This window comes from Puntigrus tetrazona, chromosome 13 (assembly GCF_018831695.1).
Source record: "Puntigrus tetrazona isolate hp1 chromosome 13, ASM1883169v1, whole genome shotgun sequence".
NCBI classification, from domain to species: Eukaryota; Metazoa; Chordata; class Actinopteri; order Cypriniformes; family Cyprinidae; genus Puntigrus; species Puntigrus tetrazona.
In genome coordinates this window covers 1,591,435-1,607,068 of record NC_056711.1, presented here as the reverse complement: position 1 = coordinate 1,607,068, position 15,634 = coordinate 1,591,435, and the positions used below count along the sequence as shown (strand labels likewise).

The window sequence follows — 15,634 nt, the reverse complement described above, 5'->3', positions numbered from 1 at the left end:
TGTGTGTGTGTGTGTGTTACCATATCCCTGCCCCCCTAAAACAGGACAAAAAACTACAAAAAATACTAACTACATGGACAATTTTATAATGTCACAGCAGTAAATGAGATGCGATAACACAAATAACAGCAACAAAAAATTAAACATACATGTTTTACAGAATATATACCCTCATTTTTCTGTTTTGAGAATGTGTATTATTTATTGCATGCCTGCTGGTGGATTCGAAACGAACACAACGGGGGAACTAAAATTCTATGCATGCAGATCTTAAAGTGCAATGTCACTGTCATGAGTTTGATTACCAGGCAACACAATGTGTTAAAATGCACAGTTTGAAGTGGCTTTAAATAAAACCATCTGCCAAATGTGGAAAATTTCGAGTCTTTAGACACAAGGGATTTGACTGTGACTTCAAACAGCGGTACTCGCCAGAGGAATGTTATGAGGAAAAATTGTAGATAGACAACCATAAATTTTATCTTTGATGTATATACTTACTGACAGAACAACAACATACAACAAATGACATTATGGTCGCAGCACACGGTTTAGACGTTGTAATGGATGTACCAATCATATCCTCGACGATACGGGCCCTCTAAATGTTAACTAGCTGCCAGGGCACAAATGAGCGGGAAGATTGCTTCCGTGTCAGCGTCCAGAGGAGGCTTTTCAGACTGAATGACCAGGATAATGACTATTTTCAGACGCGCACGATCCAGTCAAGGCTCTACAAGATTAGAGCAAGAAACAGCACAGAGAAAGAGAAAAACGAAGCCTGTCACATCTCCATCATCTTACACTCGGCTTTACAGCCCATCTGAGCACAGTGTGTAATAACATCCACGAGTGCTTTATGGGGCATTGCTTTAATGGACTCCTTTTGTTTATGATCGCGCATATTTTTCTTTACTACAAAGGCCAGATTCATTTCACTCTCACACTTCCTTTCTATTTTAATCAGAGTGTATTAAGACAATCACATAAAGCTACACTAGATTACATTAAAATAGAAAGACTCAATCCAATTACCACATTTAAGACATTCTATCTGGCCTTTTTTTTTTTGCTCATTGACCTGCTGTTCTGGAATATTTAAATTATTTAGTTTGGCAAGTAAAGCACTGTATTAAAGCAAATACAATGGCAGACATGACATTGTAATTCTGTGATACTCAAATATGATTTTATTTCCTGTGATACGGCTTTAAAACAAGTAAAAATAAAAAATATAGTTTAAAAGTGTAGTTTTTTTAAATTAAAATTCAACTACATTTTCATATAATTAACAATTAAAATAATATATAATTATTTTACTTTATAAGCACCAATATCACCAATATTTTTTTTTTTTCAAAAATCATGTTTTTATTGTGGTGGTGGTGTTGTTGTTGTTGTTAACCTATTCAAAATAACCCAACACTATGATTAGGATTTATCAGATAACTTCATATATTTTCATTAGCAAATTTAATGCATGAAAAATAGCACATGATGACTACACTGAACATTTTGGGTACAAATGATGAATTTTTTAACTTTTGACTCGATTGGATCTATTGGAAATTAAAGGTCTTGATATTACATTTTATACTTCTCAGATCATTGTAATTTAAATACCTTTTCATAAATAGGTTTCTAAAGATCAAAAAGTATAAAACATTTTTATTGTCATTTTAGCATGTTCTTTTAAAAATATATCTGCAGATGTGATTGAGCACATAATAATGAGCAGAAAGAAACGTATGAATAATTCTTACATTATTCCATGAATAGATCCCTCATAAAACTAAAATATTCAGATGAAGTTAAAACATTTAAATGCACCAGTACATGTGATGCATTTAAATGGATCCCTGCCATGGGTCACACCTCAAGACACCTGAGCATGCTTTGTGGCAGATCTCCAAGCCTGGGCATTTCAGCTCTGCTTTAAACCAATAAGTCTTGCTGGCTGATCTCTAAATGTCAACTATTTTAAGAGCACATGTGTTTTCACAGCACTGCATGGGAATGGTAATACATGTGGGAAGAAACCTCTTCTCACCCTTAAGACGGAAACAATAAAAAAAAAAAAAAAAAAAAAAAAGGGTCTAGTGAAGCTAGAAAGTGTTAAGAAATTACTTTGGCTTAGAGATAAGCAGATCTTGTCAAAAAGCTTGTTGGATGTAGCCAATTTCCATAGAAACATAAGCTGCATCCGAATAAGAATCCCTACTGTAAAGCTGCATGTGAAAGTAGTCCAAATTCACAGTATTCATACTACAGTAGTCAAAAAGTCTCTGGATGGATTATTAACTGCAGCAAAATTCTGAATTGTTAACCAAAGGGACACTTCATCACCACTGGAGGCCACTGGAGAGGATTTGTCAATGGCAGCGAAGTGACACAACGGTTTGTCATGTCTAGTGAACTAACAATGTCATAGTGTGTCCGGATTACATTCATACTTCGCATATTCACACTATACAGAACAAGGATTTAGCCATTACAAAATTTGTTCCTCATCCAGTGCAGTAACAGGTCAAACAGCCATAACTTTCTATATAAGCCAGAGGGGAACTCACCTGAAAACTACTACCCTACATCTAAGATGTTAGAAAGAATTTGTAACAACCAAATAGTACTACCTCAAAAGTAGTTTTTCTCCCAGAGTTATTTAGTTTGCTGCTGGCAGGCCGCAGCTCTAAGTCAATTACATACCTCATAAGTTACACTAATTGTTTCCTGAGGCATTTGTGTGGCCCTGTAGATGAATATCGATACAACGGCTATTTCGCCTGGTCTCAAATCGCAAAGCCAGAGAGCCACAACCAAAACTGTAATCAGATTTCAATTTTCATTCTACCTCATTCAATATGTCTAAACTACATCAATCGAGAAGCTACCATAAGCATCGACTGGATCTCTCCAAGGAAATCTTCTTGGACTGCCCATGACAGCATTGAGATACAAAATGCACCACATCCCACAGAAAATCGGACACTTCCTCTTCCACACTGTGGATCTTTAACACTCATAAATGCCAAGTTCTGTCATGAAACTCTAGATTAGCAACCCATCACAATGCAAACTGATGATATTCATGTAGATAACATGTCTACCTGAGCACTGCACTACAAATTATAGTATTTATAGTGTGTGTATAGATGTGTTAACTGTTGTATAGCCCTATTATTTTCATTTGCACTGTATGTTTACCTACGTGTAACCAGTACGTAGCATCGTGGTCCTGCGAGACACATCTCATTATACTGTATGTCCACACATGAAGCAGAAATGACAATAAAACTTGACTTCACTGATATTCACAGGTGTTAAACTACTTGGCACAAGCTGATTGGTTCATGTTTGCATACAAAGCCAATAAGCTTGCTGCTCTACATTTAAATGGCTGGCTAGCATCCACTTCCCCAGCTCCACCTGTATAGATCTGCTATGGGGGATTATGTATGTTACACGTGCAGCTGCAGTATGTCCCTTAAATGTATTGGCAGCAGCAGCAATAATCTACAACAGCAATAACTAACGGCAGCTGCAGCGTAGCAGATCTATTACACCACATACATTAACATTTCTTATCCATCGCCATGCCATGATAGAACTCCACTCAAATATGAACTTCATTAATCGCCCACCATTACAAGAGGACTAGAAACTATCACAGCACTAGCAGGCCTCTAACAGGAAGGATAAAGAGGGACTGATAGGAATTGAACATCCAGGTGGGGGCTGTGCTGGGACTATGAGGATGAATCACTCTAGAGGTGGAGTCCATGGGTAAGAGGAGCTGGGCAGGAGTGAGTAAGTCCCACCAACCTGCAGCAGTCCCCCGATAGGGAGTAGGGCGACAGCGGCCCGTTTTTCTCAGACAGCGGAGAGCAGCACTGATCCAGGTCGCTGTCCTCCTCAAGGGAGCAAAGAGGAGCCCGCAAGCCCTCAGTCTTCAGCTTCCAGCGGGATGAGTCCTCCTCGAACACCTCGTCATCTCCCATCTCCTCCATACAGCAGGACTCGCTGACATCCAGCATGGCGCTGGATGACTTGCCGATGTGCAGCCTTGAGGCATAGCTACCCATCTCAGATGCCTGCAGGCTCCCTGTGGTGGACGAGTGATTGAACGGGAAGATGAGGCGCAGGAAGTTGGAGCTTTTTTGAAGGTCTGAATGAGGAGGTGCAGGGGGAGCCAGGCACTGTTCCGGCCCTGGGTTGGAGATGTATTTATAGTTGTTGAGGAAGGATGGAGGCTGAGAAGCAAACGGAGGAGGACAGTTGGCTTGACCATTGACGGCTTTGATGTGGCCGTCTTGCACGAGTTGTTCCTTCTCGGCTCCCAGCTCCCCATCCGAACACGTACGGTCTATAAAGTGGAGGCCGTTACATAGGCTGTCCATCTTTTGTCCTACATCATTCAGAGACTTTGAGAACTTGAGACTCCCTCCTTCTGGTTTCAAGTTGACTGATGGTTTGAGTAAGGACAGCCATTCTGTGCCAAACAAGGTCCTATTTTTGGGCTTGTTGGGGGAGTCCAGGCAGAGCGTGGTCATGGTGACACCCTGAGATGCTGAGCTTTTACCATTAGAGTTCAACAGCACTACAGTGGCCTGTAAAGGCTTCTGGTCCTGAGCGAGGTCATTAGAACTGCATACGAGAGGAGAGGAGAGGGATGGGACAGAAAGAGAGGTACAGAAACAGAGATGGGAAGAGAGAAAACGGACATAAAGAGACATGCAACATGCATTAGAGAACAAATGGAGAAAGATTACAAACAGACAGGTGGGAGGAACCGAGAGGAAGGTTTAGAAAACAAAATGCCAGAATCAAGATGGATGGCAGTGTTGGCCCATTGTGGTTTTGTCAGCTCTGCCCCTTTCTGGACCTTTTACTCCCTTTCAGGACACAACCTTATAATGCAGAAGCACATTAAGGCTTCAGGCCTAAGGGAGGGCAGACTTACCTGCATATATCCTGGTTTGAGGGTGTCACTGAAGTCCTGGGAAAACTGCAGGGTGCGGTCACAGAGGTCGGGCTTCCAGCCTATATGCAAAACAGCAAATTAGAAGCATTAACTAAAGCAGCATGTCCGTGCAAAGAACCAAACTGTTTTACATAAACGTAGCTTTTTGATTTATGGTTCTACATAAAAGACATGCCTCACAGCCTCTTTGCTTTTGTCACGACGCTCAGCACACATACAGTTTGTGTTGGGACTTTTTTCTTTGAAAGGAATTAATACTTTTATTTAGCAAAGATGCATTTAGTTGGTCAAAGGTGATGGTAAAGACATTTACAATGTTGCGAAGATTTCTATTTCAAATGAATGCTGTAAAATGATCACAGAATCCCCCCAAAAATATATCATGGTTTCTACAAAATTAATGTACTAAAGGACCATGTGACAATAAAAAGACTAGAGTAATGATGCTGACAATTCAGCTTTGCATAACAGGAATAAATTACATTTTAAAAGATATTTAAAATAAGATTTATTCCTTTTTTCATTTTAAATTAAATTTCACATTATTTCGGTTTTTACTCAAAACAATCAACAAAAAGGAATATTCTTGCCTAAAACCTATTTCGCTCTCTCTCTCTCTCTCAAACACACACACACACACACACACACACACACACACACTAATATTACCTGTGCATTTGGATCAAAGCAGCATGGATCACATGCACTATGTTTGATTCCATCATTTATGTCCCAGACTAATTACCTATTGATTCTATCTGTAACAAACAGAGAATTTATAGCCCAGGGTCTGACAGGGATCAATACAGGATAGAGTGTCCGGAACTGCCCTCTACAAAAACACGCACACTAACACACAAGCTGACACGCACAGTCACACAAATTCACATCTTTGATAAATAATGTTCCAAGAAACTATTAAGAAATAATAGTGTTTTAGGTGTGAGAAATGTGGAAGCAATATGCCCGAGTGAATGTCTTACATTAGCACTTCAATTCAGACTCAACAAAAAAAAATAAATAGATGATTCACACTCATTTATACAGAAACTTTTCTGTTTATGCTATTTGGGAATTGAAAAACATTTTCAAACATTTAAATGGCACTTTCCAAAAATGGGGTACAAAATAGGACCTGGGAAATTCTGAAAATGTTGACTATCTCAGGAGATCAAAATAAATATCATTTGAAAATGTAGATTTTTTTTTATTCAAATGCATTTCCTGCAACCCCATTAAATGATGTTACTTCTTAGGTGCTACTACAGATATTTCACTTACTTATACACATGCACCTAGTAATTAAACAGCAGCAGTACAATTGCGTATAATAAATTAACAGTAAAAAAAAAATGCGTAAAGTGACGAATGGGTGTACGTCTGTGATGAGCAGCCGATTTGTGACGACAGTATAAACGTGATTAACTGTGAGTCACTCCGGCTCCTGCAGACCCAGTCAGCAAAATAAGGTGTATTTTCAAGCCTGACAGAGTGCATGTTTGTGAAGACATCCCTTCGAGATGTGATATACACACAGCCATGTGTGAGTCAACAACAACAACTCACACCGTTGACAAAACCGCATACCGACTGCTGAAAATTGGACAGAGATGAGGCACAGAGACTTGCGCATGTCGACACATGAGCAAAAACGCTAATAATGGGTTATGCAAATTCCAGTCTTGTGATTATGGAATTTGCCTCTAATACATTTCAACGTGTAAATTCAGTAAATTTGTGCACATTCAAATAATAAAAAAAAAAAAAATCACCTTGTTTGTGGAGGCCAGCAGCCCGTCTCTCAGACACGCTACGGGAGTTATTTAGAGGTAATAGAAAATCATTTATTCTCGAACACGAACCTGGCACTGATATTAGCTCTAACCTGTGAAACAAGTGCTTTTGAAACCAGAACAGAAATTTATAAACAAGACGCCGACACTGCATGTGGTTTTAGTGAAGATGTTGACAGCATGTTTTAATGCCTAGTTCACACTGACAGCAATTTTGTCCCTCGAGGTTGCCAGGTCACTAACAGGCATTCCTGCTGCAGGATGCACTGACATTTAAACCTTTTATAATAGATGTTTTGCTAGTATAAATAAGATGACATGGTAGTTATTTTCTTGCTGCTAAAAAACAAACCAAAAAAAAACAAACAATAAACATGAAAAATGTTTAAGCGGTGCAAAATGCATAATTTAACAAGACCAAATACATAAATCTGCAATTTCTGATAGAGTTTTCTTGCATAATTTTTATGGTATCACATAATCTCTACTGACTTCGCTCCCATTGTTAATCACCCCATTTATTTGTTGCTGATTTGCATAGAGTAGGACTGAGTTTCAAGACATGCCAAAACATCGTCGCCAAAAGTTGCTGTCACTCATGTCAATGGATGAGTTGAATCAGAGCTAAATTAAATGGGCAGCAATTCAAGAAGTCTCTAGCTTCTTTCCTTTTTTATGAGATTTCAAATGTTTTTTGGTACAGGAGAAACATCGGAAGTGCATGCATGCAGTTTAGAGGGAACATTAGGCTATTGGTTAACGTGCTAACTACACTAGGCTCAAATTAACAGAGTCCCAACCTAAACTCAAACTACAGGTTGAGCCATTGTTAGCGTGATGGACTGGTTGGGATGCACAAACAATGCAATGTTTTGATAGCACCGACCATGCAAAATCTTTATACCGTTTAAAAATGTGAAAATAACAAAGAAATGTTTTTTTTTAAAAGCAAATCAGCATATTAGAATGCTGACATTACAGAAATAAATTACGTATTAAAATATATTAATAAACTGATTTGTTTAAATGGTCATAATATTTCATTTTAACACAATTTTTTTGATTAAATTAAATCTCCCTTGCATGGTGCGGATAAGAGAAATCCTCACCATAGAGATATCAAAAACAAAAAAAAAAACATAATCCAATACTTTTAAACAGTAGAGTATTTCCAGAAAAAGAAAAAAATGAATCACCCATAAGTCTTATTGAAGGGACCATCACCTGAAACCTCAAAGTAAATGTTTGTGACTTCAGTTATGTTCAGAGAACAGACAGGAGAAAGAATCTGGGATAAACAACATAAAAGGAAGAATAGGCCCTTGCCTCCAAATCTACTCAGCAAGCCTTCATAAGCCCTTCCTGTCTTTTTCATTCTCTGCAAAGCTACTGTAAAGTCTGCATGTGTACCGTCCACCTCCGGAGGGCAAAATTGCTCCCAGTGACGGGTGTTATTCTGGGAGGCCGCCCTCTCTCCATGGCTCCGTTCATCACACACACACACACACACACACACACACACACACACACACACACACACACACACACACACACACACACACAGAATACAGTGACCTAGCATCTTGGGCCAAGATTACACGCTCTAAAACCTTCCCTCAGCTCCGACACAAGCACAAGTGTGCAAAAGGCCAGAAAACTGTGGTTAATACACAAACTAAATAGTTTTAAGTCAAGCAAAAATAATGAACAGAATCACAAAATGTTCCAGAATCATGAGGGTTATGTGCAGAAATGCAAAGAGTGATGAAACCCATAACCTGAACGCACAAAATATTTGTGTGATATTTTTAGATTTTATCTAGGTCTTCTCTAGGTCTAGAAGTCATACTTCTAAATTTAGAAAACCTCACATATATCCAGGATTTTCAAGACGGTGAGGACAACATTTATTTCATGAATAAAAAAAGTTAATGAGGGGCGAATTAAAATAAGATAAGAAACTGTTTTGCTGTTTAGTTTATTTTAACATTCCCTTTTGCTTTAAGTCATCACCCAGCTCCCTGGTTGAGAACCCCTAATGTATAAAGGTATGTAATTAACCCGATGTCATTTCTAAAACATGGTACTGCGCTTATTGTCAATTAGCAACTCGCTAAAACTCTGGCAATAAAGGTCAATTCAGGCTCTGTTAATGTGTATGAGGAAATAAATTATTACACATTATAGGATTTCTTTAATAGCATTATTGCATAACTTATAAAACCCCGGTGTGACGCAGCGAGTGCAAATTTTTGTTTCACAACGAGGTGGATTTGAGCGGCGTTTGATCTTTTGGATTGAGTCTAAAAAGCAATCAAAAGGAAATTAGGAAGAAGTTGCGTACAGAAACAGAATGATAAGCAGCACTAAATACAAAAGCATTTAAACATGCAAGGTTTTGTTTCCAGTCTGCTCGACCTGAACCAATTTTCTGAAAGCATATTAGCTCTGCAGCTAATTGTTTGTACATTATCATCTGCACAATTTGAGGCATATGTCTACAGAATGATTATGGAAATGAATGCAGATGCTGCCACATGAAAGGTCTGTCAATCAAATGTGACATTTGATGTGATAAAGGCAGAGGGTTTAAAGCAGATGTTCTCTAATGAACCAAAGACAGTCTACCCTCTTCAAGACTATACTTAAACTGAGCGCACAATTTTTAGTATTTATTTATTTTTTTTGAGTGAACTATTCTTTTAAGCCTGTGCATATGAGCCCAACCAGGATGGTTCTGGGCAATAACAATGCTGACATGGGTCAGTTGAGTGTGTTTGTTTTGTTTGATGGCTTAATGGAAGACCAAAATGACAGAGCTGACAGGAACACCCCATGGACCTCTATTAGGACCCTTTGGGTTTCTCAGCAGTCAAAACCTCGTCATGCAGCATGAGTGCATGTCGGACACTGAACTGATAACTGTAATGGGAGCCCTCATATTATTTATACTGTCGTAGACAAATGAGCTCTAGAATGATGAGATATCTCTTTCCGCTGGGGATGAATACCGATCATGCTCTCTGGTGCATGTAAACAGTCAATCGAACATGCTACAATACATGAGGCTCTAAAAGCAAATGAATACAAACTGTTGACTCCCAAAAGCACAGAAACACTAAATTATGAGAACAAAATGTAAAAATGTTAATTTTACATTTTAAAAAAATGCGTACGAAGTCCATCCAACCTAAGCTTTGTGTGAACTCCGCCACTGTTTGCAGATGGCATTATACTATCTGCCATATTTACAATGTGTAAAAAAAAGGACTCAAACTAGACCATGCATTCAAACCAAATGTGAAAACGGCCTTGAAGTGCTCAAGGCTCAATCGTGAACTCAAAGTCCTCAGTTGCTGAATGTCTTGAGCTAAACCAGTGGAGAGTTTCTCAGAGCAGGTGACCCTGGCATCTATTAGTTCATGTAAAGAGTTTATCTGTTAAGAGGCTCAATGTTACGCAGAAGTGCAGCAAATCTCCACTAAGAGGAAGAGATCCATGTTAAAGTGAAAGTGCCTGACAGACCTGATCCCAGCATGAACTCACTAACATACAGCTACGTGTCTTTAAATAGTCAAATCAATAACAATGTTGGGTAGCAGTTATTTGAATAGGGTGAGAACAAACTGCTTGCTTGGAATAGTCCTATAGTTAGTTGGAATACGCATCCAAAATTAGTTTTATTTTATATCAAAAGAAACAGAACAACAAAAATGAACACCATTTGCCTTATAAAGGTCGAAACATTCATAAATACAGTAGCTAACGCAGCTTGATTACATTCATCAACGCATTTTAAAAATACGTACAATTATTCATTTCAGTTTAGGTCAGCATTAGTTCAGTTTAGCAAAGATCATTAATTAGAAAGTGAACTTAATTTAACTACACAGAGGCTCTACAGAAAAAGTCATTATTCAGCACAAAAGAGAGCAATGTTGATACGGTTTAGTTCAATAAGTCTAAAGTTCATGAAAAAAGTAATTCAGCTCTAAAGCAGCTCCACAGAAGACAATAGTCCTTATTAAGCTAAAGTCAGTTCGCTGTCAGTTCAGATCAGTTCAGTTTAACAATGAAGCCGGTGCCTCAGAAATCGGCTATATTCAACAATTCAGCTCTACTGAAGACAATTGTGATTATCCAGCTCAATTTAGTTAAGATTCAGTGCAGTCAAACTAATAATAATCACTGAATTTTAAGTGTCTTTTAAACTGTGCAAGCCAAGAATACAACAATTTTAAACACATTTTGAGGCGATTATATAATCAAAGAACTAAGACCAAAAGGTTTACCGTGGAAACATAATCTGCACAAGAATATAAGCGCAGACGCTTCCAGCTCCCAAATGGTGCTTTCTGAAATGAACAAAGCAAGCACACAATATATTCTTAACGCCGCTGCAAGGGCCGCTGTGGTGCATTAACATAGTTCTCTATTTCAGACTAACTACGATCAAATGAAAAAAAAAATAGAGGAGAATCTTGCTGAGTGAGTTGGAGTTGGTTAAACTGTCAGCTTGGCTTCCTGAACCATAACACGTCCAGTTTAGTGGCATAGGCATGCAAGGGTAACTACTGGCCCATTTACTACAGAGGCTTGTTACGGCAATAGATTTAATATTAAGTATATACAGCGGATACTGTAAGCAGTTGTGAGCATTCATGTCTCATTTGCATAATTGCATAAAATACGTTTCAAGCCCATGGCATCACACAGACAAACAGGTGTCCTTTAAACATGGAAAGGGGAAGATTGGATAATAAAGTACAAAGCTTCCATGACCTGAAAAATTAATAACTAGAGTGAAAGAGTCTACATAAGCATAAAATGAGCCTGTGGTTTTTTTTTTATTGTCTGCCTGCTTCTAGGTCAGACAAAATGTCCTTCCAATCTCCTTTGCATCAGGCAAATAAATACGTTTCAGTCTGAAAAGTCTTGCTTAGAAATCATGACGGAATAAACTCAGAAAGAGAATGAAAGTATTTTCAGACAGCAGGTGCAGACCCCCTAGAAAGCCAAGCCACTCGGTAGAAGAGGAAAAGGAAATGGATTTTCATACCTTTGAAATGTTGCTGGACCTGCTCGCAGAATGACCGAGTGGTTTCTCGTTCTGTGGAAGAGAGAAAAGGGCAGAATTTAAGAACAGTGCTTACCATACAAAGTAGCATGAACGGACTGCTAAAAGTGTTTTAATAGCACCGCAAACTTCAGAAACATCTCTAAAGATGAAGCACAGCCACGCGGAAGGGAAATTAGACATTTCTGTGATTTAACTACATGACTGCGTTAATTAATGGCTTTTATGCTCAATATTTCTCAGCTGGTTAATTCCACCCTTGAGCTTTGAGAAGGGATGTCTTTTTCATGCTGTGATATTATTTATAGGTCAGTTGTGATTGTAATGTAAGAGGGTCGCTATATTACCAGCTGGCTCTGAAACGCTGAAGAAAGGCAGAGAAAGCCTTGGTAATAGTATAGGCTGATTAAATGGCTAATATTTCACCATTTTGGAAAAAAAGTAGTAGCTAGTTTTTCTACAATTGTCTCCTCGCAATTTTTATTAAACATAAGTTGGGCTGATTCTCTAGTATATCTCGAGCATCCTTTCTTTCACATCTATTTTAGCTCTATATTATAATTAAAAATATATATATCTTCAATAACCTCTCCTTTCTCTATCCATATATACCGTAATATTATATTTTGAATAAACACACACACACACACACACACACACACCCACAATGAAATGTCTTTATTATTTTAGTAACACTTATTAGCATGCGCAGTAGCATTTTAAGGTTCAATTCTTGCCATTATCTAACCACTATGACTTTTTAATTAAACTGCTAGTAAGGCAGTTGTTAAGTTTAGGTAACTGGTAGGATTAGGGATGTAGAATATTTTCATGCAGAATTAATGCTTTATAAGTACTAAATGGCCAATATGTTATTAATATGCATGCTAACAGTTAACTAATACTGAGAATTAGTCCAGAACCTAAAGCATTACTTTATGTTTTTCATGCAAAGCATTATATCTTATTTTTCCTGTCCCCGTATCATTTTTTGTGACTAAATTTGATTCAGTTGTGTTTTTTGTTTTTTTTATGATAGGCTTCAGGAGAGACACCCAAACAAAATCTGCTTACAACCTTTCATCATTTATAAATGCAAAAAAAAAACCAAAAAAACAACAACACTTTAAAACCCTCAAAACAACCAGCAGCATTAGATTTGGAACAAAAGAAAACTAGCACACGCTCATTTAGCATTTCCAGTCCTGTGTGAATTATGAGGCAGAAACGGTACTAATATCAGTGCTTGGCAGAGAAAAGCTCTGCAACAAAGAGCCCTTTGGCACAATGTGCCATGATTAGCGAGTGGGTGAGTGTGTGAGAGCTCATTGTTTTTCCTCTGAACTGAACTGTAATGGTGAGGACCCAATAAGTGTGAGAGCATGTGCAGCAACAGAAGGACATACTCTTTATCTTTAATCATTCCAGCGCTTTTTACTCATGTCTCCAGCCCTGCGCTGTTACCATGGAGATGGCAACGGAGGGGACTGAGTGCTAAATCCCTACTGGTTACTGTCTTTCTGTTTTTAAGGAGAATTTCAGCCGTGCTACACATCAAAACATCCAGTCATCTTTCCATATTACTGCACGCACTCGAGGTGATGGCCAGTTTCAGTCGAGTGAAAGGTCAAACGAGTCACTCTCTACAGCGCACATGATTAGCTGGTCACGTAAAATTAAGCAACATCATAAATAACTAAATATTTCAACATCGTTTTTATATGGGCAATTACATTTTTTAAAGCCTCATAAAATTATTTTCAGGATAATTTTCAAACATTACAAAAACAGCTGGTCTGACAAGTTGATTCTTGTCAGTGATTCTGAATGAATTGTTTTTTTAAGTGAATCTATTCAAAATTCTGATCAAAATATGTTGAAAGATATTTGCATATGATGAAATGCCTTAGTAAAATATGCCAGGGTCCAAAAAAAGCCACACAGAAAAATGGATATACATCTTGAAGGATATAAACCAGCAAATTATATTAGTAAATAGTATTTTAACATTCGACACGCCATATGTAATTTCATTCAGTTATTCATTTTACAAACAAAATATAGAAAAACTAAATTTTTATGAAATCTTTCAAGCTCATTTTTGGTAAAAGTTTTTTTTTTTTTTTTAAAGCGAAACCTTTTAAACTTCTGCACTTTAAATAAATGTATTTGTTGTTGGTTTTTTTACACATTCAAGGAAGAACAGATATGGGATCCTTCAGAAACTCCCCTTGTGTGCTCTACTGGAAAAGTTGGACGGGTTTGTAATGACATGAGGGCCAGTAAGTTACACTTTTTAACAGATTTTCAGCATCATTACTCCACTCTTAAGTGTCATATGATGATTAACATCACGCTTGACACCGTGCGTTCCTTATTATTCAACCAATTAGTCCTACTTTGTTCTGCTTTTGTCTTTCACAACAGAACAGAGCAGCACATTAAAAAACAACATTTAGTTGAACTGGCAAAAGGTCACCAAGTGCAGTCTGAAATCCATGTGGCTCAAAAAAAAATAACTAAATGTGGCACAACGTTTATAAGTGCTTCAGGTGTGTGTGGCTGTGTAAACAGCAACAGCAGAAATGAAGTGCTAATACATTGTTGTTATGGATCTGCAGGCTTCATCAAGTGTGTGGGCAGATCCAGCATAATGAGCCAGACTCCGAGGTTGCCATGAGTGCATGGATAATATGATGAGATGACAAATGCATGCCCGGTGCTTGAATGTAATCTGACAGGGACGATTAGAGGAGAAAACAGCATAGTGAAGTTTGAGGTATATCCAAATCACTCGGTGTGCTCAAATAACATGCTCCCCTCTACCTCAATGAGTGCACGTTAACACAAACCTCTGATAACACTGTCAAGCTTTCAACAAAAAGAGTGTTGGGAACGGAGAACACAGCATAGTCTTTGTGGCTCCCGTCTGCTCCGATCACGCTCTGAGCTTCCTGAATAAATGATTCGCCTCTTCGCTTTTTGGAATTTGGAATCTTCCTGTTCCAGTTAGTCTCATGGTTGTATCACATGAGCTATAGAAACCTGCCTTTCACCGTCTCTTTGTTTGGACTTGCCGATGCTTCTGACTTAGCATTTACTCTCTCTGACATATCTGACACTTTTTATATTCTTGTTTAGCAAGACTAAGTCTGGTCCACGTAGCAGTTTAAACTTGCCATGAACTGATATAGACAATAGACAGACTCGATTGGCCTACATGTAGGGCAATAAACCACACTTTTGACTGAAACTGGACAGAACAATGCAGAATGTATAGGTGCGAGCAATGATTTTTAATTTGCCAATAAAAGGTCTCAAGCTAAAACTTCTTGAAAGCTCAAATGGAAATTTGAACATATGCAGAGAATAATTTAGCTCGGTTTATATGAACATGTACACAAAAATGTTTTTTTCACAGGTTTTCTTAAGACTGGTTATAAATCACAAAATTAACAAAAAATCTTTTATATTATTCACTCCTTTATTTTGTTTTTTCTACAACTTTATTACCATTTACGGGGTTAGCCAATTATGTAATCTTTAAAAAAAATCCCCTTACACTATGTATTTTTTGTTTGTTTGTTTTCATGAAAAATGCGTATTTTGAGGGGCATCTGGTTTATTACGGTTAACTAAATCTAAAAAAAAAAAATTTAAAAATGGTTAATTAAACAGTTCCAGTTTATTTCAGATGATTATATTTTAAATTAGCATTAGCATTAAAATGGTTTACAATTGTTAAAACATATCTAATTAAAAAAAAAAAAAAAAAAAAAAAAA

At 37.7% G+C, this 15,634-nt stretch overlaps 1 protein-coding gene across 1 annotated transcript in view; it reads right to left on the bottom strand.

The window, feature by feature from the left end:
* LOC122356486 overlaps positions 1-15,634 on the bottom strand; it is a 24,805-nt gene that overhangs the window by 6,262 nt on the left and 2,909 nt on the right. Inside the window, exons 2-4 of the mRNA XM_043255228.1 lie at positions 11,834-11,884; positions 4,961-5,040; positions 3,823-4,644 (exon numbers count right to left, since the gene is read on the bottom strand). Of these exons, the coding sequence (XP_043111163.1) occupies positions 3,823-4,644; positions 4,961-5,040; positions 11,834-11,884 (953 nt within the window). The remainder of the gene's footprint in view (positions 1-3,822; positions 4,645-4,960; positions 5,041-11,833; positions 11,885-15,634) is intronic.